The sequence below is a fragment of the Sus scrofa genome, chromosome 6 (genome assembly GCF_054392235.1).
Source record: "Sus scrofa isolate SSC_HxYL_T2T_F1_AM1 chromosome 6, Sscrofa_HxYL_maternal_Yorkshire_Landrace_v2.0, whole genome shotgun sequence".
Lineage (NCBI taxonomy): Eukaryota > Metazoa > Chordata > Mammalia > Artiodactyla > Suidae > Sus > Sus scrofa.
In genome coordinates, this window is record NC_139388.1 from 85030102 (window position 1) to 85052779 (window position 22678).

At 52.1% G+C, this 22678-nt stretch overlaps 2 protein-coding genes and 2 long non-coding RNA genes across 5 annotated transcripts; 3 read left to right on the forward strand and 1 right to left on the reverse strand.

The window, feature by feature from the left end:
* The first annotated feature begins 1576 nt into the window (after window positions 1-1576).
* Window positions 1577-4744, forward strand: LOC110261111 (uncharacterized). Its single transcript, XR_002344937.2, has 2 exons — window positions 1577-1932; window positions 2843-4744. It is a non-coding gene; the product is annotated as an uncharacterized LOC110261111 (long non-coding RNA).
* Window positions 4745-8725: 3981 nt separating this feature from the next.
* LOC146402596 (uncharacterized) lies at window positions 8726-11346 on the reverse strand. Its single transcript, XR_014807242.1, has 3 exons — window positions 11256-11346; window positions 10117-10264; window positions 8726-9938 (listed from the first exon to the last, which is right to left on the reverse strand). It is a non-coding gene; the product is annotated as an uncharacterized LOC146402596 (long non-coding RNA).
* Window positions 11347-11488: 142 nt separating this feature from the next.
* On the forward strand, window positions 11489-14307 carry C1QA (complement C1q A chain). The gene is given in 3 exon segments (NM_001003924.1): window positions 11489-11511; window positions 12407-12582; window positions 13661-14307. Coding segments are annotated over 2 exon segments (744 nt in total). The 5' UTR covers window positions 11489-11511; window positions 12407-12413; the 3' UTR covers window positions 14236-14307.
* A 3635-nt stretch (window positions 14308-17942) lies between these two features.
* Window positions 17943-22678, forward strand: C1QC (complement C1q C chain). 2 transcript variants are annotated; one of them, NM_001244286.1, is given in 3 exon segments: window positions 17943-18065; window positions 18309-18501; window positions 21837-22678. In NM_001244286.1, coding segments are annotated over 2 exon segments (738 nt in total). In that variant the 5' UTR covers window positions 17943-18065; window positions 18309-18320; the 3' UTR covers window positions 22394-22678.

Consider the following 22678-nt stretch of genomic DNA (forward strand, 5'->3'; position numbering starts at 1 on the left):
ATTATGTTTTATGGAAGTAAACTTATATATAGTAAAACACTCATAACGTAAATGTACCATTTGGTGAGGTGTGTTTTTTTTGGGGTTTTTTTTTTTTTCTATTTTACAGCCACACCTGTGGCATATGGAATTTCCCTAGCTAGGGGTCAAATTGGAGCTGCAGCTGCGACCTATGCCACAGCTTGTGGCAATGCCAGATCCCTAACCCACTGAATGAAGCCAGGGATCAAACCCGCATATTCACAGACACTATGTTGGGTTCTTAACCTGCTGAGCCACAATGGGAACTCCCACTTGGTGAGTTTTGACACACGTGTACTCCTGTGCACCTGCTATCCCAGCTAAGATATAAAATATTTCCATCACCAAAAAATGTCCTCATGCCCCTCCCCCCCATCCCTGCCCTTTGAAGAACAATGCTCTGCACCAAGAGATGACTTAACCCCAAGAGGATGAATCTTAACACTGAGCAGATTCGGTGAATGAAATGCTCATTCTCAGAGCGGATTCTGTACTCACAGTCCTAAGTGAAGGCCTCCTTACATTCTGCTCCCTGGGAGCCTTGCTCTCCTTACCCTAGTCCTGATCAAGAGTTTCAGGCAAGGCAGGAGGCACAATGTACCTGGAAACAGGAGGGCCATTCCTAAAGCCTTCCAAGTCACGTGTCACAAGGTTGACCAAATCCCTGAAAGGCACACCGGTTGAGGATGAGCCCCAAGGGGCAGGGCCTTGATTCAGGAGTCTGTGGTCCCCATGGATGCTATGGGCATAGCTTGATACCTTCTGACAAATTTCCATTTACTGAACACTAAAGTGCCAGGTCAAGTTATACACACTTTATAGGCTACCCAGCTCTCAGTTCAAGCCAGAAAAGTATGTCTCTTTTGTTTGTTTGTTTGTTTGTTTGTTTGTTTTAAGCTTTTTAGGGCCACACCTGCAGCATATGAAAGTTCCCAGGCTAGGGGTCAAATTGGAGCTACAGCTGTCAGCCCACACCACAGCCACAGCAATGCAGGATTTGAGCCACATCTGTGACCTACACTGCAGCTCATGACAACACCAGATCCCTGACCCACTGAGCGAGGCCAGGGATCAAATCTGCATCCTCATGGATACTAGTCAGATTTGTTTCCAATGCACCACAATGGGAACTCAAAAGCAGGTGTCTTTATCCTCATCTTTTAATGAGAAAACTGAGGCTCAGAAAGGTGGGAGTGATTTGCCCAGCGTCACATGGGCAAGGACCAGTGATGTGATTCCAAGCCAGCAGTTCTGAGCCCTGAGCCTATTTTTCCCTCTGTCTCCCAGACCTCCAGACACAAGGATTGCAGGTGTGCTGGGGAGCCCCGAAGGGGAGTCCCCCCACTCCTACACTGATCCCTCCGGCCCCCCTAAACTTGAGGGACCAGGCCCCCTGCAGCTGGGGCCACTGTTACCCAGAGCCTGTCCCTTCTCAGCAGCCTGCGGTGATAGCCTTTCCCAGGAGCCCAAGGGGGTGGTTTGCATACCTCGGGTGTCATTTGCATACTACTTAGGAAACGCCTTTGCTTTTCCCACCTGCAGCAAACTCCAGGCTGATTAGTTCTCCCCACGCTGGAGAGTTAATTACTCTCCCGCGTAGACCGGGTGTTTATTTGTAATCAGCAGAGGGCTGGGAAGAGGGGGAGGAAACAGGCTGAAGCAGCTGTTATTGGCCCAAATTCCGAAGCAGCCCAGGGGACAGAAACAGAAGAAGGAGCTGATCACCGCAGACCCTCGCCCAAATCCCAGCTCTGCCCTGGAGGTGCTCCCCTTCACGGAAAGGAGAAGGAGGGTTGGAGCTGAGGTAGGGAAGTGTAGGACAATTGCCTGCTGAGAGGGGGTGGCTGGGACCAAGGCGGAGGCACGGAACATCACCATGAAAAGCAGTGCCTGGGGAGTTCTGGCTCAAAGGTAATGAAATTGACTAGTACCCATGAAGACGCGGGTTCCATCCCTGGCCTTGTTCAGTGGGTTAAGGATCTGGCATTGCTGTGACCTGCAGTGTAGGTCACAGATGCAGCTCAGATCCTGCATTTCTGTGGCTGTGGTGTAGGTGGCCAGCTGTAGCACCGATTCGACCCCTAGCCTGGGAATTTCCATATGCCGCACATGCAGCCCTGAAAATAAAAGCAGTGCCTGGACCTCGGAAGCAGGACACCATCCCCAGACACCATCCAGAAGGGCTTAAGGTGGGGATGGTGGGCGGAATCCTGGCCCAGTGAATGCAGACTGGACCGGCTTTGCTGTGTGGCACCAGAAACCGATGGCCCTCTCTGAGCCTCGGTCTTCCCATCAGTACATTGGAGCTGACAACCATACTCTCACCTGTCCCCTGTCCGGGAATCATGAGAGCCAGGCAAGGGTTGTGAAAAACCATAAATCTTACTCAGATGTAGGAAACATTTCTGAATTCCAAACTGGAAATTGGAAATGGTCTCAGCCCAGGGGCGATTTAATGACTTTCCCTTCCTCCTACCCCCACCCAACCCAACAAACCTGGACTTTCCTCTCTCTCTTACTCCATCAAGGCATTTCTAGGTGCTTCAGCACCTGCTCCCTACTTGTCAGATGCAAAAAGCATGCCCAGCCCCTGTGTCAAGTTGGAGAGACCCTCAGTTGCTGTCAAAGCTCCAGAAAGGTCCTGGGCTGCCTGCCTCAGCTCACCCAGGGCACTTGTGGAAACTGCAGAAGCTCCGCCCCAGAGATTCTGTTGCAGAAGGTAGCGATACAGCCCAGGCAACGGTCTCCTTCACCAGCTCCCCCAGGTGACTCCAACCTAGGGAACCACTGCTGTAGTTCAACTCCTCTCTCTTTTTTACAGATGGGGAGACTGAGGCCCCGGGGCGGCGGGTGATCTGTGCACGGACACTCTGCAGAGGTGAATGTCTTTTGAACCCAAGACCCCTGCCTCCAGCCAACAGTGGCCTCTCTTGACGAAAGTCTATGGCAGAGAGAGACTGGGCGATGATGTGGAGGTCACAGTGGGAGAGCCTGCCTGGAGTTCTTGGCTATGATCTTGGACCCTACGTGGAGATGAAGGCACCGATTCCTTGCTCTCCTGGGAGGCAGAGGAGCCTCTCCTTCAGCCCACCCCTTCCTACCAAGATAGGCTTCCCGGTGAGCCAGGGAAATGGGGGAGAACAGCCACCCTCGGGCTGTGTGACTTCTGCAGTTGCCAGATAAAACAGAGGATGAGTAATAGTATTTTACCATAAGTATATCCCATGCATAATGTTGTTTATCTGAAATTCAGATTGAACGGGGCATCCTGTATTTTTATTTGTTAAAGCTGGCAACCCCTAGACCCATGAGCAAGACACTTTGTCTCTCGAAGCCTTAGTTTCTTCATCTTTAAAAATGAGCCAAAATACTATCCTGTAAGGATACTGTGTAAATTAAGTGAGATGATACATATAAAATGCCTGGCACAAGGGAGCTAAGTTTGTGAAGCTGGCAAATATTGCCTTCAGAGTCCCCAGACCCAATCCTTTTATCCTTCCACTCCCCTCTCCCTTTCGGAGTTCCCGTTTTAGACCCCGATGTGCAGAATGCTAATGAACATCTTCAAAAACATACCTGGTGTGGAGGAAATAACTCTGCCACTTGCTGGCTGTGTGACCTTGTGGGGGTGGCTTACCCTCTCTGAGCCTCATCTGTAAGAGGGGTTTGTCATAGTACTACATCCCTGGGGCTGTGATGATGAAACAGACAGTGTATTAAGCGCTAAATACTAAGCTCTCACTAAGGAGAGCCCATTAATATCTTGCAAATGCGCTAAGACGCATCTTTAATTTTAAAATACCCCCAGAGAAGGCAATGCTTACCCCACTGGGAAAAAATAAAATGAGTAAAGGTGGAATGGCAGGCCAAGCGATGGGCGAATGAAGGAGGTCATTTCTGCATGGGAAGTTGGGGGGTGGAGGATTTAGAGGTGGGGATAGGGTGGGGGCTTTCCCCTGGCCACTCTCCTTGCATCTATGCAAGCTCTTTGGAAGCTCACACAGCTCAGGCCTTCTGGGTGCCATATTCCCTGGCAGTGGAGTCCAGGCTGCCCTCAGGATCTGGGGCCCGACCCTCACCAGGCAGAGGCACGTCCTCCTTGCTGGCTCACTGTTTGTTTTCCAAACTCACTCCTAATCCTCTTAATCTCTTTACATCTCACCTGCCTGCGTGCCTGGTGGCTTCCATTAGCACCTTTCCAGCTCGATCTGCACGTTGGAAACTTCTCCCAGAGTGGCTCCTCCTGGCCCCTTGCAGACTTGGCTGCTTCCCCCTGGGCAGCCAGGATGCTTGTCTCCAGCTGAGGCCAGCTGTTCCGGGGAACTTGTTTTCTTCCTATTTTTCTTACTCTCCCCACCTCAAAAAAATCATGTTTGCTATGTTCGGTCTTCCTTTTACATGTTTTCCCCAAACCTCTCAACAGGCCCCCTGTGGGGCAGGTGGGATTTTTGCTAGGTGCCTGCCACGTGCCAGGTTCAAGCCACACTGATCAGAAGCCATACCCTAGTCCAAGGGGTCATTGCCATTCCCCAGATGCAGGAGTTCTCTCGTGCAAGGGCATCCATACAGCAAAAGGGAGGTAGGTGCTGAAGTTGAACCCACACTGCCTCTCTCCCCAACAAATTATTTGTTGTTTTACAATCCCCTCCGTTTCTCATAAAACTATCCCCCAAAGCTCTTTGATCTGCCAAGAGAAGCAAAGAATAAAGGACATGCAACTGAAGACTTGTGGCAATTTCTGACAGCTCCCTCCCCAATTCCCAAACACTCCCGCCAAAAAAAAAAAAAAAAAAAAACCTGATCTGAAGGGTGGAGGGAAGGAAAAGGGAAGGAGAGATTCCCAAGGCCCAGGAGGAGGAGAAGGATTTAGCAAGAAAGACAAGATTAAGACAATCTCCATAATAAAGAGCCAGGAGAAGGAGAAAAAGTGGATCAGGTTGAGGGTCCAAGGGGTTTGTGTCTGTGAGGGAGAGGGAGTTGAAGAGGGGAGCGTGGAGCAGTGGGTGTGAGAGGAAGGGGTATCCGCATCAACTCCATGTCCCCTCCTTGGCATTCAAACAGCACAGCAGGGACTTGAGTGCCTTGGGTCCCAGGGTGGCACGGGGAAGAAGACTGTAGAAGAATATTCTTAGCAGCTTTTTATCATCGTCACCGAAAATATCCCCAAACAGGAGTAGGGCTGCAAAGTGCACTCCATGCATACAGCGGAGTAGTACTCAGCAAAAGAGCCGAACCACGCGAGCAAGATCAGGGCTGACTCTCACAAGCGTGTGAAATGAAAGAAGCCAGACACAAAAGACACAGAACGATTCCATTTATGTGAAGTTCAAGGACAGGCATAAGTAGCCTGTGTTGAGAGAAGTCAGAATGCTGGTCATTTTGGAGGTGAGGGGAGTATGGTCTTCTCTGGGAATCAACCTGCAGGGGATTTGTCCCAGCACCGCCCCCCCAATTCCCCCGCCCCCGCAACCCCTGCAGATACCAAAATCTTGGATTCTTAAGTCCCTTCCATAAAATGGCATAGTATTAGCATATAACCTACCCACATCCTCCAGTACACTTTAAATCCTCTCTAGATTACTGATAATACCTAATACAATGTAAATGCTATGTAAATAGCTGTAAATACAATGTAAATGCTATGTAAATAGTTGCCAGCTGTGCACAAGGCAAGTTCAAGTTTTGCTTTTTTGGGAACTCCCTAGAAATTTTTTTTCCGATTTATTTTTTTTGGGCCACACCCATCGCATGTGGAAATTCCCAGTCCAGGGATCGAAGCCCCACCACAGCAGTGACCCAAGCCACAGCAGTGACAATGCTGGATCCTTAACCTGCTAGGCCACCAGGAAACTCCATTTCTAAATATTTTTGGGAGTTCCCGTCGTGGCGCAGTGGTTAACGAATCCGACTAGGAACCATGAGGTTGCGGGTTCCATCCCTGCCCTTGCTCAGTGGGTTAACGATCCAGCGTTGCCGTGAGCTGTGGTGTAGGTTGCAGACGCGGCTCGGATCCCACGTTGCTGTGGCTCTGGCGTAGGCCGGTGGCTACAGCTCCGATTCAACCCCTAGCCTGGGAATCTCCATATGCCGCGGGAGCGGCCTAAGAAGCAGCAACAACAACAACAACAACAACAACAACAACAAAAGACAAAAAAGACAAAAAAAAAAAAAAAAAAAAAAAAAACTAAATATTTTTGATCTGAGATGGACTGAATCCGTGGACGCAGATCCTGGGGACACTGAAGGCTGATTATACTGCCAGGGGTACCAGGGAACTTGCTGGGGTGATGGGAATGTTTTGTATTTTTATCTGGGTTGTGGTAAAGGGTGCCTTCATTTACAGGAAAAGTCATTGAGCAGGACACCTAGGATTCATGCATTTTACTGTTAAATAAATTACACCTCAAATTTTTAATTAAGAAAAGAAATGCATGAATTTCAGAGTGACTTCTTTTTTTTTTTTTTTTTTTTTTTTTGTCTTTTTGCCTTTTCTGGGGCCGCTTCCGAGGCATACGGAGATTCCCAGGCTAGGGGTCTAATCGGAGCCGTAGCCACCGGCCTACAACAGAGTCACAGCAACTCGGGATCCGAGCCACGTCTGCAACCTACACCACAGCTCACGGCAGCGCTGGATCCTTAACCCACTGAGCAAGGCTAGGGATCGAACCTGCAACCTCATGGTTCCTAGTCGGATTCGTTAACCACTGCGCCATGACGGGAACTCCCAGAGTGACTTCTATACGCATTTGGCTATCTGCATTTTGCCTAATATGATTCAGAGAGAGGAAGAGCTAAAGATACCTTAAAATAAGATAGGGGATACTGGAGTTCCCATCATGGCTCAGCAGTTAACCTGACTAGCATCCATGAGGACGTGGGTTCGATCCGTGGCCTCGCTCAGTGGGTTAAGTATCTGGCTTTGCCGTGAGCTGTGGTGTAGTTCGCAGACAAGGCTTGGATCCCACATTGCTGTGGTTGTGGTATAGCTTGGCGGCTTCAGCTCTTGACTGGACCCCTAGCCTGGGAATCTCCATATGCTGCGAGTGCAGCCCTAAAAAGACACACACACACAAAAGAGAGGGGATGATGCCCATCCCTCTAGACCCTCAAGGATCCTATTCTGGGTCACGGACCTGCTTGTCCTCACATCTGCCCCAGATCCTATGAGGGATGCCTCACTACTGAGTACAACTCCAACTTGAAAGATTCAATTCCTTTTCCAAAAAAGGGGGTATCCATTAGCCAACTAATACTCAACTGCTCCCCTCTGTTTACCCTCTGGTTTAAGAGAAATCAGTTCAGACATTGAAGGGTGTGAGGCTTCTGATGGAACTCAAATACAGGGCCTGAGGTTCTGGTGGACTGGGACCAAGTCATATAGTGCAATGACATTCACTCCCCTACGTTAGACAATGACAGCCTGACCTTCAGTTAGATTCCAAACGACAAAGGAGACAGAGTATAACGGCATCACCAACAGCAGAACTGATGGAAATGCAGAGACATCAAAGGTGCCCACAGTTTCAGGAACGCACCCTACCACCCACAACCCCATGCTCTTCTCTTCTCACGCCTTCTCCCCCGTGCAAATCCATGTAGATCCCCCACCGTACATTTCCTGAGACAAAGAGAGATCAAAGGAATCAGGACCTCCCAGTCAGATTCTGCAAGAAACCTCTCAAGATCCCACGTGGAGTAGGAGCGGAGCTGGGGCTTTTCACAAACCTCTTTACGCCTCTCTACCTCGCACATGGCAGGTGCCAGGGAGCAGGGATTTCCCCCTCTTACCAGTCCTGAGTTCTTGTGGATGCACAAATGATAAGACTGATACAGGATGGGAGAAAAAGAAACAAAAGTTCATTCACGTGCATGGAGGTCCCATAGAAATAAGACTTAAAAAATAGCCAAAGCAGGCCACTTCTACACTTTCTATGAAGAACCAGAGACCAGTTCCAACGTCAAAGCTAAAAGTGACAACATATAACTCTCCCGAAATGGTAATATGGTCTCCAACTTGGGGCTTTCCTAAGAACTTCTTCCAGGAGTAATAGTAACCACTTACAATTATTGCCTGATAGGCTGACTTTGGAAACCCACCCTTGAATGAGATGTGACTCCACCATAAAGAATATGAGTAATTTAGATTTTTTTTTTTTTTTTTTTGGTTATTCCTTAGACCCCTGACTATATGCTGAGAATGGACTCATGGATGGAGACCTTGCAAGGAGGACAAGGGTTTCCTCTCATCCCTACATCTCTGCCTCCCCTCCAGGACCCTGAGCTCCCCGAGAAAAGGAAGAAAATGTCATCCCCTCTGACTGAAGGTGTCCCTGTGATCTTCACGGGGTTATTGCCGACCCATTACTTTTCACACTAATGACATGCTCATCGCTGTCAATGCCTTTTTATTTCTTGAGAAGTGTTTATACTCTTGCAACAGCCTGATAAGTGAAATCATCTAACACTTGGAAACAAGGCAAATAGATAACTGGTGTTCTTTCAAAGGCAAATTAGAGTGGTGGCTAACAAGCCCTCCTAAGGGTCATCTGACACTCCAGGGGAATGTCACTTTGCTTGACTTATTATTTACTATTGATTAGGGCCCAGGCTCTGTAAAGATAGCTGTTAGCTGGTAGAAAACTGATAAGTTGCCAATTGTTTTTGTCTGGTTGAAATGCAAATGATCACTTCTCAATAGAAAAGATAACCCCCGCATTATGATTTTATTGCTGCATAGAACCTTAATCAGTTTTGCATCTAACTTAGCATACTTAGGAATAGTCCAGAATTCTTGGGGGGGCCGGGGTTTGGGTTATTGTTTTTGTTTTTCCTGAATCTTTCCACCTATAGTTAGATATAAGGTTTTTGTCCTCATACCCTTCATCTAACTAGTTTTGTTCCTTCATTTATAAGCTACATAAAATTAACATGTGCTCACTATGTATTTCTACATAGAATTGTGTATTTCATGTTTTGAAAGCTATACTTTGAGAAGATTTTCACAGTATTTGGTTTTTCCTCGTGCTAACTCTGCCACTCTCTGTGTGACCTTGGGCAAGTCTTTCTATCTCTGGTCTTAAGTTATTTCATATGTAAAACAGGAGCAACCAGGCTGACCATTCTGGCTCTGACATAATATTTCTAACTCCTCTTGCGGGGAAGCAAGACTAACACAATGCAATCAAAGATGTTGCTGGAAGGGATGTTACAGACCAACCTTCCTGCTTCCCACCATGCCTTCATCTTGACAGAAGGAGAAACTGAGGCTCAGAGGGGTTAGGTAACTTGCCCAAGGTCACACAGATATTATTCATAATGATGACTTATTTTGCTGTTGTGTTTGACAGTATAAACTTCCTCATATATTCCTATAATCCCTCAGCAGCCCACTGAGCAGGCTGTATCATCCCCATTTAACAGATAAAGAAACTGAGGCCCAGCAAAGTGATGTGGCTTGCCCAAGGTCATAGGGAGATTTCAGCACCCCCAAGCCCCTGAATCCTGGGGACCACCCTTAAGTATCATTGTCTGGAGTTTTTGTATATATGTGTGATGTCATACAAGACGGCAAATGAAAAAGGAGTCCCAAAGCCTTGAAAACTCTGGCCCTAGACTCTCATGACCTGCCCAGGTACAACAGCCCTCCCTCTTCTCCTCTTCTTCTCCTCCTCCCTCTGGCAAAATTCTCAGGAAAAAATTTTAAAAAACCATGGTGGGAGTTCCCATCGTGGCACAGCAGAAATGAATCCTACTAGGAACCATGAGGTTGCAGGTTCGATCCCCGGTCTGGCTCAGTGGGTTAAGGATCGGGCGTTGCCGTGAGCTGTGCTGTAGGTTGCAGATGTGGCTTGGATCCCATGTTGCTGTGGCTGTGGCATAGGCCGGCGGCTACAACTCCGATTCAACCCCTGGGAACCCTAGAAAAATACAAAAGACAAAAAAAAAAAAAAAAAAAAAAAAAACCCAAACAAACAAAAAAAACCCGTGGTCATGAGAAGAAGCAGAAAGACATGGTCCATCCAGACCTGAACACCTTGGTCTCTAGCCTGGGGGCGACAGAATCACTCAATCTAAAGAAAAGCATTCTCTGAGTACCTGATGTGGCGCAATGGGATCAGCAACATCTCTGGACTGCTGGGACGAAAGTTCTATCCTCAGCCCGGCACAGTGGGTTAAGGATCCAGCATTGCCACAGCTGTGGTGTGGGTCAGCACAGTGGATCTCATCCCAGGAACTCCATATGCTGCAAGACAGCCAAAAAAGAAAAAAATTAAAATTAAAAAAAAATTAAAGAAAAGCATTTTCAGGGTCCAAGCTGGCAATGACTGCTTGAGCTGTGTTGACAGGTAGTGAGCACCCCATCAGTGAGAGTGAGCAAGGCTAGATGATCCATCCAAATGTTAACAGCAATTCTCTAGATGGACTTTTGTCACTGATTTTTTTTTCTTTTTAGGGCCACTCTTGCTGCATATGGAAGTTCCCAGGCTAGGAACTGAATCAGAGCTGTAGCTGTCAGCCTACACCACAGCCACAGCAACACCAGATCCCAGCCTCATCTTCGACCTACACCACAACGTATGGCAATGCCGGATCCTTAACCCGCTGATCGAGGCCAGGGATAGAACCCAAGGCCTCATGGATACTAGTCAGGTTCATAACCCACTGAGCCATAGTGGGAATTCTTTGTCACTGATTTAAAAATGTTGATAAAAGCTAATTATTAAGTGTTCACCGTGTGTCCCATGTTTTGTTTTGTTTTCGTTAGATTTTTATTTTTTTCTCTTATAGCTGTGTCCCATGTTTTGTATGTGTATTATATTATCAAGACTTTATAATAATCCAAAGAGGTAGAATCTGCTGTCCCCAATTTATAAATAAAAAACTGAGGCCCCAGGAGGTCAACTATCTTTCCAAGGGCATGCAGTTAGGAAGTGGCAGTTCTAGAAAGCTGACTATGGAACTTCTCGTTATTGTGCTGTTCTTCTTTCTTTGTGCTCTTCTGTATTTCCAAGCTTTTGGCAATGAATACATGCTGCTTTCACAACCATGAAAAAAGGCTCACCAGCTACTAAAGGTTCCTCTGGAGCAGAAATTAGCACAACATTGTAAATCAACTATACTTTAAAAAACAAAAACAAAACAAACAAAAAACAATACTTCTGCCTCGACTTCTATGCCTCTCTGGGTCTCACAGCCCCACCCAGTACCCCCTCCACCACCCCCTCCCTGTGGACCTGGATTTTGATCTTGCTGTCCCTGCCCCCACACCAGCTGTGGCGGGGTCGGATGTCCCGTGGCCCAGTCTTGCTGAGGTCTGCTCAAAATGACCTTTGCGTGCCTCTGGCCCCTGGGGCAGTTCCAGGGAGGGAGAAGGGGAAATGGGAAGGGATGCGAAACTCGGCCAGAGGCCAGCACCGCCCCTACTGGGTGTCCCACACAGGTCCCTGCGTGAAGGGCAGGAGTGTCCAGTGCACTGACGACGAGAGGCAGGTGAGGCCCGTGCCTGAGAGGGAGGGGGCTGGGGAGTTCAGGGAAGCAGGGGAGCTGGCACAGGAGGCTGGACCAGGGAAGGAGGGAGGGAGAGCGCTGCTCACTGGGTCTTTGCCAGGACAGGGTTGCTCGGGGTGGGGGTGGGGGCGCTGATCCAGAACCCAGGACAAGCGAGTGGGGGGATCTTAACTCCAGGGGCTTGGGGGAGTCTGGGACGTGGTGCCAGACCCATCAGCTCTGGCCGGAGTTCCTGGGTCCTGGTCTCCCAAAAGACAAGAAGCTGGGAAAAGGGGGTGCGTCCGAGTCCAGCAGAGGGGTCCCACGGGGGGGACAGTATGTGACAGTCAGCCACCTCTCCTCCAGTGGGTGCTGAAAGGGGCCAAGTGTGTAAAGGAGGGAGCAGCTGTGTGTGTGTGTGTGTGTGTGTGTGTGTGTGTCAGGTGTTTGTGAATTCCGGGTGCATGCCCAGCTCTGCCATCTGGGTGAGAGGGTGTTAATTAAACAGGGAGCAGGTGCTCAATAAATATTTGTCCAGTGGCATAGCTCATCTGTAGGAGTACATGGCTGTGTGTGTCCAGGTGAGTGACGGATGGAGTGAGTCAGTTTGTGTCCAGGCTGTGTCGTGGCTTTCTGTGTGTGCTTACTGGGCTGTGTAGGTGTGTAGGTGAGAAGCTGTGTTCATGCGTCTGAGTGTGTAACTAGACGGGTACGCTCAGTTGCTTGTGTGTATCTGTGTGAGTCTGCGGTCCTGGGCTGCAAGGCGGGAGGACATCGGAGGCCCTCGAGGGGGGTGTGTGTGCCGTATCATTGTGGCGGGGGACATTCAAGGGTGTGAGGTGGGCGTGCATGAGTGTGCGATGTCCAGCTTGCCCAGGCCCTGCCCATGTCTCCACAGCGGCATCATGGAAGCCCCCCGGGGCTGGCTGGTGATCATGATCAGTGTGCTGGCCGTATCCCTGGCCTCTTCGGCGGCCCAGGACACGTGCCGAGATCTGGACGGGAGGGACGGGGCCGCAGGAAAACCCGGCCGACCCGGGCGGCCAGGCCCCAAGGGAGAACGAGGAGAGCCGGGTAAGCGGTCCCCCTGGACCCCAGCTCTTCATCCCTGTGCCTGGCCTGGCCTGTCCTCCAGAGTGGAGGCTCAGGGAGGCCCTGAGTGACAGGAGTCCACCTGGGCCCCCACAGGTAGCCCCTCCAGTCTCTGCTCTTGGCCCCAGGGGCTGAGGGGGTTCTAGTCCTCTCCCAGGGCCATGTCCACAGGCTCCCAGGCCCCTCTGTGTCCCCTTTACTCCCTGGGTCGTCCTCCTCCTTCAGCCTCACCGTTCTCCTCTGGAGAGTGGGTCCCTGCAAGCAATGAACAGGAAGGGTCCCAGAGCTCGGCCCCATCCTTGGCCTTTGCTCAGTTACCAGAAAGATGAACGCCCCAGGCTTCAGACTCAAGAGTTCTTGCCTTGCAGTGCAACCTTGAGTGAGTTACCACCCTGAGACTCAGTTTCCTCATCTGTAAAATGGACAAATAATCTCACCTGGCACATAGAGAGGGATCAGTTAACGGCAGCTCTCCTTTCTGCTTCCAGCTCCCACCCCCTGCCCCCAACACGCGCGCACGCACACACACACACACACACACACACACACTGTTCCTGCTTCCCCTTTCCCAGCCCCTTCAGGCATCAAAAACTCACACTCTAGAAAAAGGGCTGGGACAAAAGGAAAGTCTCCAGCAATCCCCACACATCTCCCAGTGCATAGCAGCCCAGAAAGACCTGCAGAGACCTTTACAACAGTCTGCACCCAGGCATCCTACATGTAGTCCCCGAACCTGAAGAAGTCAAGGGCAGAGCCCTGGTAGGGCGTGGAGAACATGGCTGTGGACAGGCGTACAGTGGAGAAGCCAATGTCCTGCTTTTCCCACAACCTGACACTTTCCCAAGGCCTTGTTCACATTCCTCTCCATTTTACAGATAAAGCCGCTGAGGCTCAGAGATATTGAGACACGGGCCCAAGGTCACACAGCGTCAGGATCCATGTCTTGAAGGCACAGACTCACCTCTATCCTCTATCTCACAGCCATTCGGGGTCCCAGCCACCTCCTAGAGGATGGGAGGAGACTAGACGCTCACTCCCAATCTGGCCTTTCTCTCCGCAGGAGCCCCTGCCTTTCAGACTGGCATCCGCGGCCTTAAAGGAGACCAGGGGGAGTCTGGGTCCCCTGGAAAACCTGGCAGAATGGGCTACCCGGGGCCCAGCGGCCCTCCAGGGCTCCCGGGCCTCCCAGGGTTGAAGGGCATCAAGGGCAACCCGGGAAACATCAAGGACCAGCGCCGGCCGGCCTTCTCGGCCGTGCGACAGAATCCTCCGACGAGCGGCAACGTGGTCATCTTCGATGAGGTCATCACCAACCAGGAGGGCGCGTACAAGAGCCAGCTGGGCCAGTTCATCTGCGATGTGCCAGGCTACTACTACTTCACCTTCCAGGTGGTGTCCAAGTGGGACCTCTGCCTGTACATCATGTCCTCTAGGAGAGACCAGGTCCAGCAGTCCTTGGGCTTCTGTGACTTCAACAGCAAGGGACTCTTCCAGGTGGTGTCTGGGGGCACGGTGCTCCAGCTCCAGCGGGGAGACAAGGTCTGGATCCAAAGAGACCCCAATAAGGGCCGCATTTACCAGGGTTCAGAAGCGGACAGCGTCTTCAGCGGCTTCCTCATCTTCCCCTCCACCTGAGCCAGAAAAAGACCCCCCCTACCCGCCTCCCCACCACGGCCTCTGCTTCCCGCTGTGTGACCCTGGCCTACTCAGGCCACCTCTGTGGTGGCTATGCTCCACTCTGTAAAGTGGGGGTGCTGTTGCTTTAGCTGCCTGAAGGGAGATCATTTCTCAAATCTTTTTCTGGAATAAAATACCATGAGTCCATCACGTCTGATGAGCTTGAGTTTCCATTGCTTCTCTGGGCTTCGGGAGGGAGGCTTAAGAATGACAACAGGGAGTTCCCGTTGTGGCTCAGCGGTAACAAACCCTACTAGGAACCAAGAGGATGCAGGTTCGATCCCTGGCCTCGCTCAGTGGGTCAAGGATCCGGCCTTGCCATGAGCCGTGATGTAGATTGAATGGGCTTGGATCCTGTGTTGCTGTGGCTGTGGCTGTGGCTGTGGCTGTGGCTGTGGCCGGCAGTTACCACTCTGACTCGACCCCTAGTCTGGGAACTTCCATATGCTGTGGATGTGGTCCTTAAAAAAAAAATTCCAAAGAATGACAATAGTTATTGCGTGCTTACAAGTCAGGCTTGTGTTTGGTATTTTACAATTAGAATTTAGCGGGTGGCAGGAGCCTCTTCAGCCCAGGCTCAGATCCTGGGCCACTGTTTACTAGTTGTCCAGTGAAATGCCTTTTACCTGACTTCAGTGGATGCGGTTTCCTTATCTATAAAGAGGAAATGCTGATGGCACCCACCTCGAAGGATTGTTTGGAGGATTAAATGACTTTCTGCATGAAAACTGCAGAGCAACATCTGATACGTAGGAAGGGCCACATATGTTTTAGCCATAATGATATATTTTTTCATGTTTACAGTTGACTCTGAGGTAGGTATTATGACCTTATTTTACAAATAACAAAACAGAGCCTAGACGTGAACTTAAAGCACAAGGTCATGAGTAAATGGAGGAGCTCGATTGGATCCCATCTCTTAATGACACCCAATCCTGTGCGTTTACCCACTGCCCTCACCAACCTCCACAGCCACACACCTGGCAAATGACATGTGTTCTTTCCAACCGTAAGCCAGAAAGGCAGGGGCGGGGCCCAGAGCAGGGGGAGCAATTGGTCCAAGGGCTTCCAGAATCCTTCCGAAGCCAGATCGCTTGAGTCCAGCCTGGGGCAGCTGCCTGCTGGGCAGCCCACCTGGACCAGGGATGGGGAGGGTCAGGAATGTTCGTGATGCATTTCCAGGGTCTCACTTGGCCTGTCTGGATGCTGCTCAGAAGCAAAAAGCCCCACTACATCCTTTGTATGTGAGGAAAATAAGGAGACTAGAAGTTCTGTCCTGATACTGTCCAACACCCTGTGCTTTTTCCCAGAGGAAGCGGGTTTGACCTTTGCACAACACACACACACCCACCCACCTCCTAAGATGCACATGGACCAAGACTCCTCACGCACACAAGGCTCCCTGAGACCCACTGGCCACAGCCCTGGACACACTCCTCACACCTTCAAACCCACAGACACACTCAGGGAGACACGAGTGTCCTATCCATGCACCCCCACCTCCGAACCCAGGTGCCCCCATCAACCATCAGTAGTGTGCTCACACACACCCGTCCCGGACACACCCCTAACATGCATACACAGGGGCACACGCTCTCCTCTCCCACCGCCAAGCATCTGCCTTAGAAATACCCCAATCCTCTCACACTTTCCCCTTGGGGTGCTCACATCCCCACAACCCCAACCCCCACCTCCCACACCCACTCAAGACCCTCTCCTGGGGCTGACCAGCCCCATCCACATCCTTTGGGAGACAGGAAGAAGAGAGCAAGGCTGTGCAGCGCCGGGGCAGTGCTGGACCCCTCAGCCCCCTTTGGGCCTCTACTCTGCCCCAGCTCTCCCCTTGCCTGCTCAGCACACACACACCCATAGACCAGGAAGAGACGGAGCTGTGAGCACCTGCTGTGGGCTGGACATTTCATAGCCACCCAGGATTTAATCCCAGCAAAATCGGTGAGGACACTGAGGCTCAGCGAAAGGAGACATCTACCAAGGTCACACTGCCAGAAGGTGGCAGGGCCTGGATTTGAACCAGGTCCGCCTGACCCCAAAGTGGAGGGCATCTTTCATTGCAATGCGGCTCAAAGACAATGTCAGGAGTGGAGGCCCCAGAAGTAGCTGGAGAGTCCAGTCTAGATAGAAATGGGTGCAGGGAGTCCCGCAGCGTCTTACCATAAATTCCACCCATACCCACCCCTCTTCGCCAAAGCAAATCTCTAGCCCCTCTGGAAGCAGAGGACCCAGCCAGGCTGGCCAGGTGGGAGGGGCAGGGGAGGGCTGAGCGCGGGCTGAGGCTGCCACCTGCTGGACAAGACAGACCATGGCACAAAGGAGGTGAGGGTGGAAAATGGGAGCCCTGGGTGTTATCGGGCTAGGTCCCCCACCCCCCATACTTCTGTGTCCCTCATTTATGCTCTTCCCAGCCCCCTGCCCACTTTGAAATTCCGGGGCCAAGGACATTCACATCCTTGCTCTTGTCCCTGTGGCGCTCTGTAGCCATGTGTCACAGGATAGAGGGACAGCCGGGGAGCCTGAGGCCCTGAGAGTCACTCAGCCAGGCAGGGGCAGGGCTCCAAACTCCCGCCCATGACCAGCCCAGGGCTAAGCACTTGTGTGCCTTAGCATTGCCCTGCACCAAGCTACTGGAAACCCCCAGGTACAGAGGAGGTATCAACGCTCAGGGAGATCCAACCACCCACTCACATGGGTGGCAGGAGTGGAGTCAGTCTGGAACCCTCCACTGCCCCACCCCCCCAGAATCTCATGTGAGGAGAAGAGGAGAGGAGGGGGCATCTCTCAGCCCTGCCAGCCTGACCCCAACTGGCCACCCCTCACCAGCCATACTGGGCTCCAAGACCAGAGGCGGGGGGCTGGAGATGGAGGTGAGGGAGGCGGTGCTGGCAGGGAGAGTGGGATCATTGGAGCCCCAGCAAAGGTAGAGGCACTGACATGCAAAACCTGGGCCTCTCCCACCACCCAGTATACAGATGGGAAGACTGAGGCCTGAGGACCGGTGGTTTGCTGAAGGCCTCAGGGCAGGGTTGGAAGGATACCCCAAGGCTGCTGACTCCACAGCAGGCTGCCTGCCAGCAAAGCTTGCCCTGAGTGTCCACCCCCAACTAGGGCAAATAGGAGGCATATGGAAGTTTCTAGAATAAGACCTGCCACTTGACAAATGCATATGAGGCTTGTTTCTGGAGGCAGCTACGCAGAGGGGTGTGAGCAAGGCTTGGACCCCAAGAAAGCACTCACTATGCAACTTTAGGCAAGGATTTTTCACCTCCTTGGGCCTCAGTGCCCTCATCTGTAAAGTGGGAGGGGGGGTTATAACTTCCTCCTGGGGATCTTGTGAAACAACTGAGTCTCACTCGGGCACAGTAAATGGCAACAGGGGCAGGGTGGGCATTAGATGGGCTGAACTTGATTCTGGGGGAAGTCTGCCCAGGAGGCGGAAGTTCACATGCACACCCATACACACGCAATTTACCAGATCCGGGGCAGTGAACAATTTCCTCATTTCGGACACTCATGACCTGAAGGTGGAGGGACACAGGGGCGTCCCTGTGGTCAGTCTGGCTCAGCACCCAAAAGAAAGTATTGAGTCAGGAAAAATTATGGGAAAGGGGATGTGGTGTTGAGGGGAGGGGGAGGGGCGGGGAGGGGGCCGCCCAGTCTGTTCCGGGCCCTCCTTGCTGCATCCACTCCGACTCGGTGTCTTCCTGCCTTGGAGAAGAAAAGCAGACCTGAGGACATCCTGTGACCAGACCAGAAACCTCCCACCTGTCCAGGTGAGGGCGAACGGCAATTCCCCCACCCCCACCCCCGCCACCCTCCTGAAACATGGCCCCAGGGACAGCCTGACCTGTGAGAAGAGGGAGGGTCTCCATCCCAATCTGCGGTGTGCTCCCAAGGGGCGAGGGCCTGGGGAAGGGAGGGAGGCTCCTGACGGCTGAGGAGGACGGCCCCTGGGAGGAGAGGGTGAGGAGGGTGGGCGAGGGGCTGGGGGCCGACTCAGCTCTCTCCCCACCCAGCTCCTTCCCCAGATGGACATGGGGTCCAGCTCCTGGCCCCTTCTGGTACTAAACCTACTGCTGCTCCTACTGGCACTGCCACTTGAAGGCCAGGACAACTTAAGATGCCATGGGATCCCTGGGATACCGGGCCTGCCTGGGGCCCCCGGGAAGGATGGGCATGATGGACTGCCAGGGCCCAAGGGTGAGCCAGGTGAGTCTGCCGGCCTGGGGGCAGGCGTCGGAGTGTCCATCCGGGGCCAACCCCGGGGGAGGGGGGACAGCAGCTTGATGGCAAGGACGGTGGTCCTTCTGGCCACACCGGCTTCCAGGGCAGAGTCTTAACCCTGATGGCAGGTCTAGCCCTCTCCACTCAGATCCCAATCCTCAGGCCCCCCATGGTTTACCTCTTTGCTCCTCAACTTCCCCATCTGATCATAGGGAGAGAAGGGGAGCACAGGCCCTGGGAGGGAGCGGGGAGGATCACAGGGGATGATCCAGGTGAGCACCTTTGTCAAATTCCAAAATGCTATTGCAACTCTACCCCCACCCCCCGGCCCCGCCAACTACCTGCCCAGCAACATGGACCGTGGAGGGGAATGTGGGGCTCAGGCAGAGACTGTATACAATGCCCAGATGGCCAGGGTTCAAGTCCCACTCCCACTACTTCCCCCATGTGAATTTGCTCAAGGTACTTAACATTATAGTGCCTCGGTTTCCTCATCTGTAAAATGGAGAGGTGGCAGCTCCTACCGCATGGGGGGTGGGGGAGGTGCCATGAAGATTAATAAGATCAAATATCAAATAATCCCTGCATGTGGCAAGTCTCAGTGAGCGAGGGCTGTGGTTGTCACAGCTGTTGTCATCATCATTCTCATCAGAGATCTGTGCTCACCTCCCTCCCTAGGATTCTGGGTAGTTGGAGGGGTGGGGGTAAGCAGTCAGGATCACAGCCACAGAATCTTCTGTCGGAGTTTCCCGGCAAGCCCTAGCATGAGCAAAGTGGGCCGAGGACAGAAATGGGCACTGGTGTTGGGCCAGAGCGGGAGTCTGGGGGTGACTTGTCTGTGAGCAGGTGCACTTCAAGGGGATGGAGTGTGTCCTGAGCAGGGGCAGGGGAGGTTGGGGTGGCGCTGGGCAGGGGTGACAGGGCTGGGTGGCAGAGGCAGTGGGTGAGGGAGGCCAGTGGAGAGGAATGTCCTTGGGGATTTTCCACTGTCATTGTCCCTCCTGGCCATAGAGTGGAATTGCACCAACATTCCGGAAGGAAGGGCTCCAGGTCCTGGTGAGCTGAGTGAAGCTCCCGGGCCTGCCATTTTTCTAGGACCCTGTACTTCACAGCTGCCTCTTGCCATCTCGCTGCCCAGGATGGCTAATGGCCACCACTTTTTGAGTCCTACTGTGTGCCAGGCACCGTTCCAAAAGCTGTACCTATATCCATCCTGTGGGGTAGATAAAATTCACTCTACTTTACAAATAAGAACCAGAGGTCAAAATCCTTCAAAAAAGCAATTTACACCCATTTTACAAATGTCAAAGCTGAAGTTCAGAGAGATCGAGCAACCTGCCAGAAGGAAGTCACACATGGGAATCCTGTCCAACTCCCAAGCCCCCTCCCCACTGCCATGCCTGCCCCTCCCAGTCAACTGCTGGAAGACAGACCCTAAGGATGAGATGTGCAGCCTGGTCAGCATCCTGACAGCCATCACCAGGACCTGACAGTGCTGGGAGCTGCCTAGGAGCTTATGGCTCATGCATCCTCCTACCCCACTCTTCCAGCTGCTCCACGGGATCTGTTCTATTATGCCCTTATCTCAGTTGGGCAAACAGAGGCTCTGGGAGGGGAGGTCACAGGGCCTAAAGCCTGGGTCTGCTGGGTTCTGCTTCCCCACTCCTCACCCTGGGACCTAAAAGGCTCACAGGCCACAAAGGATCTGTCACAGTAGGTCTGCCCAGACACCCGCCCCAGAGGAAGTCAGAGGAGGAAGCAGCCAGGAGGGCCAGCAGGGATAGTCAGAGAGGGCTTCCTGGAAGAGGAGACTAGAGTCAGGCCCTAAAAGATGAGTGTGGTTTGGACAAGGGGAGAAGCAGCTCGGGAAAGGAGGCTCAGATAATCAGATAATCTGGGCAGTAATAAGCTAGGACTTAGCCAGACGTGACCTTGAGTCCTGACTCCACCTCCTACTGGCTTCATGGCCTTGGGCAAGTCTCTGGCCTCAGTTTCCTCATTAGTAACACGCGGGACATTGAAGCTGGCTTACTCTCATAGGAGCAGGTTGCGGGGGTTGGGGGGGGTAGCTGGAGAGAGCAGCCTGTGGCTCCACCGGGTGGTCCCCAGTGGTCCCCACGTGCTCAGCTGGCCTGGATGGTTCCAGCTCAGACACAGAAACAGATTTTGTGGGGCCCTAAAGCTTATAAAATGTTGAGGAGCCTCTTTAAAAAAATTATAACAAAAGTTAGGGCTACATTTGATTGGGGTGGGGTTACATAAACTACACAAACTGTATTAGAACCACACACATACAAGGAGTACAAGAAAAGGAAGAGCTCTGGCTCCCAGGCGTGTCCTTCTCAGAGTTTGATTTCATACTTTAGTTATGAAAGTTTGGGGAAAACTAGGTAAAAGGTACATGAGACTTCTTTGTCTTTTTTTTTTTTTTTTTCAACTTCCTGTGAATCTGTAATTATTTCAACAGAAAATGTTGACAAAATTATAAAATTATGCAAAGGGCGTTGAAAGGGTCTGTGCAAGTTAATGGGGTCTGAAGCTTAAGTTTTAAGAGCTTTCCAGGAAATCTGCCTCTGACCAACCTTCTGGTTTTCGTCAAGAAAAACTAAGAACCTAGACTTTCAGGTGAGGAGGTATCTGTGGCCATGTGCTGTCCATGGGCTGAGAGTCATGGCCTCTGAGGTCCTGCCCTGCTGTCCTGCCTCCTGAGCTGCCTGGTCCCAGCCTCTCCATCACAAATGTGGAAACTGAGGCCAAGGAGTTCCTGTCATGGCACAGGGGAAATGAACCCGACTAGGAACCATGAGGTTGTGGGTTTGATCCCTGGCCTTGCTCAGTGGGTTAAGGATTCAGCCTTGCCATGAGCTGTGGTGTAGGTCGCAGGCGTGGCTCAGATCTGGTGTTGCTGTGGCTGTGGCTGTGACGCAGGCTGGCAGCTACACCTCCACTTAGACCCCTAGCCTGGGAACCTCCATATGTCATGGGTATGGCCCTAAAAAGACAAAAAGACCAAAAAAAAAAAAGAAAGGAAGGAAGGAAGAAAGAAACTGAGGCCAAGAGACCAGGCTGTGCCTTAGCCAAGTTCAGAGGGCCAGAGCACAGGGAGGCAGGGCTCGAACCAGGGTCTCCCTCCTTTCTGACCTGCTTATAAGCTCTTCCCTCCCCTCTTACTCCCTGCACACTGCTCCCAGGTGCATGGGCCGTCTGGGGGAAAGAGATTCCAGAGACCAAACCCTGGGGGAGTGTCCCCTGGAGGACAGCCCTGTCCCTCTTCCCTATCCCCTGCCCCATCCCTTCCTTGTCACCTGCTCTCTCCCCAGGAATCCCAGCTATCCCTGGGACACGTGGACCCAAGGGTGAGAAGGGAGATCCCGGCAAACCTGGCCTTCCTGGAAAAAACGGTCCCATGGGAACCCCTGGGATTCCAGGGACTCCCGGAGTCATGGGACCCCGTGGGGAGCCGGGTGAGGAGGGAAGATACAAGCAGAAGCACCAGTCAGTGTTCTCCGTCACACGGCAGACGGCCCAGTACCCAGCGGCCAACAGCTTGGTCAAGTTCAACAACGTCATCACCAACCCGCAGGGGGATTATGACATCAACACTGGCAAGTTCACCTGCAAAGTCCCCGGCCTCTACTACTTTGTCTACTACACATCACACACGGCCAACCTGTGTATGCTGCTCTACCGCAACGGCTTCAAGGTGATCACCTTCTGTGACCACATGTCTAATAGCAAGCAGGTCAGCTCGGGCGGTGTGCTGTTGCGGCTGCAGGAGGGCGAGCAGGTGTGGCTGGGAGTCAACGACTACAATGGCCTGGTGGGCATGGAGGGCTCCGACAGCATCTTCTCCGGCTTCTTGCTCTTCCCTAACTAGGGCGGGCAGGCCTGCTCCCACCCTGGGGCCACCCCACCTCCCTCAGCTTTCCCGCAAGAGCCTGCTGTGCCACATCCTTGCTCAGGCCATTCTCGCCACTGGATGGACTCCTCCTCCAGGAAGCCCACCCTGCCATCCTAGCCCATGAGTTCTCGCCCTCCTCTGAACTCCTTCAGTAGTCACTGCTTTGATACTTAACCGACACTTTCTGGTACTGTCATTAGTTTCTTTCCAAGTCTTGGAAGAGGCAGGGAGATTCATAAATAAATCAGTCAACAAATAACA

Excerpts from the sequence above, each read along its gene's own strand:
- C1QC (XM_021093594.2), top strand. The coding sequence starts at position 21,923 with ATGGGAACCCCTGGGATTCCAGGGACTCCCGGAGTCATGGGACCCCGT.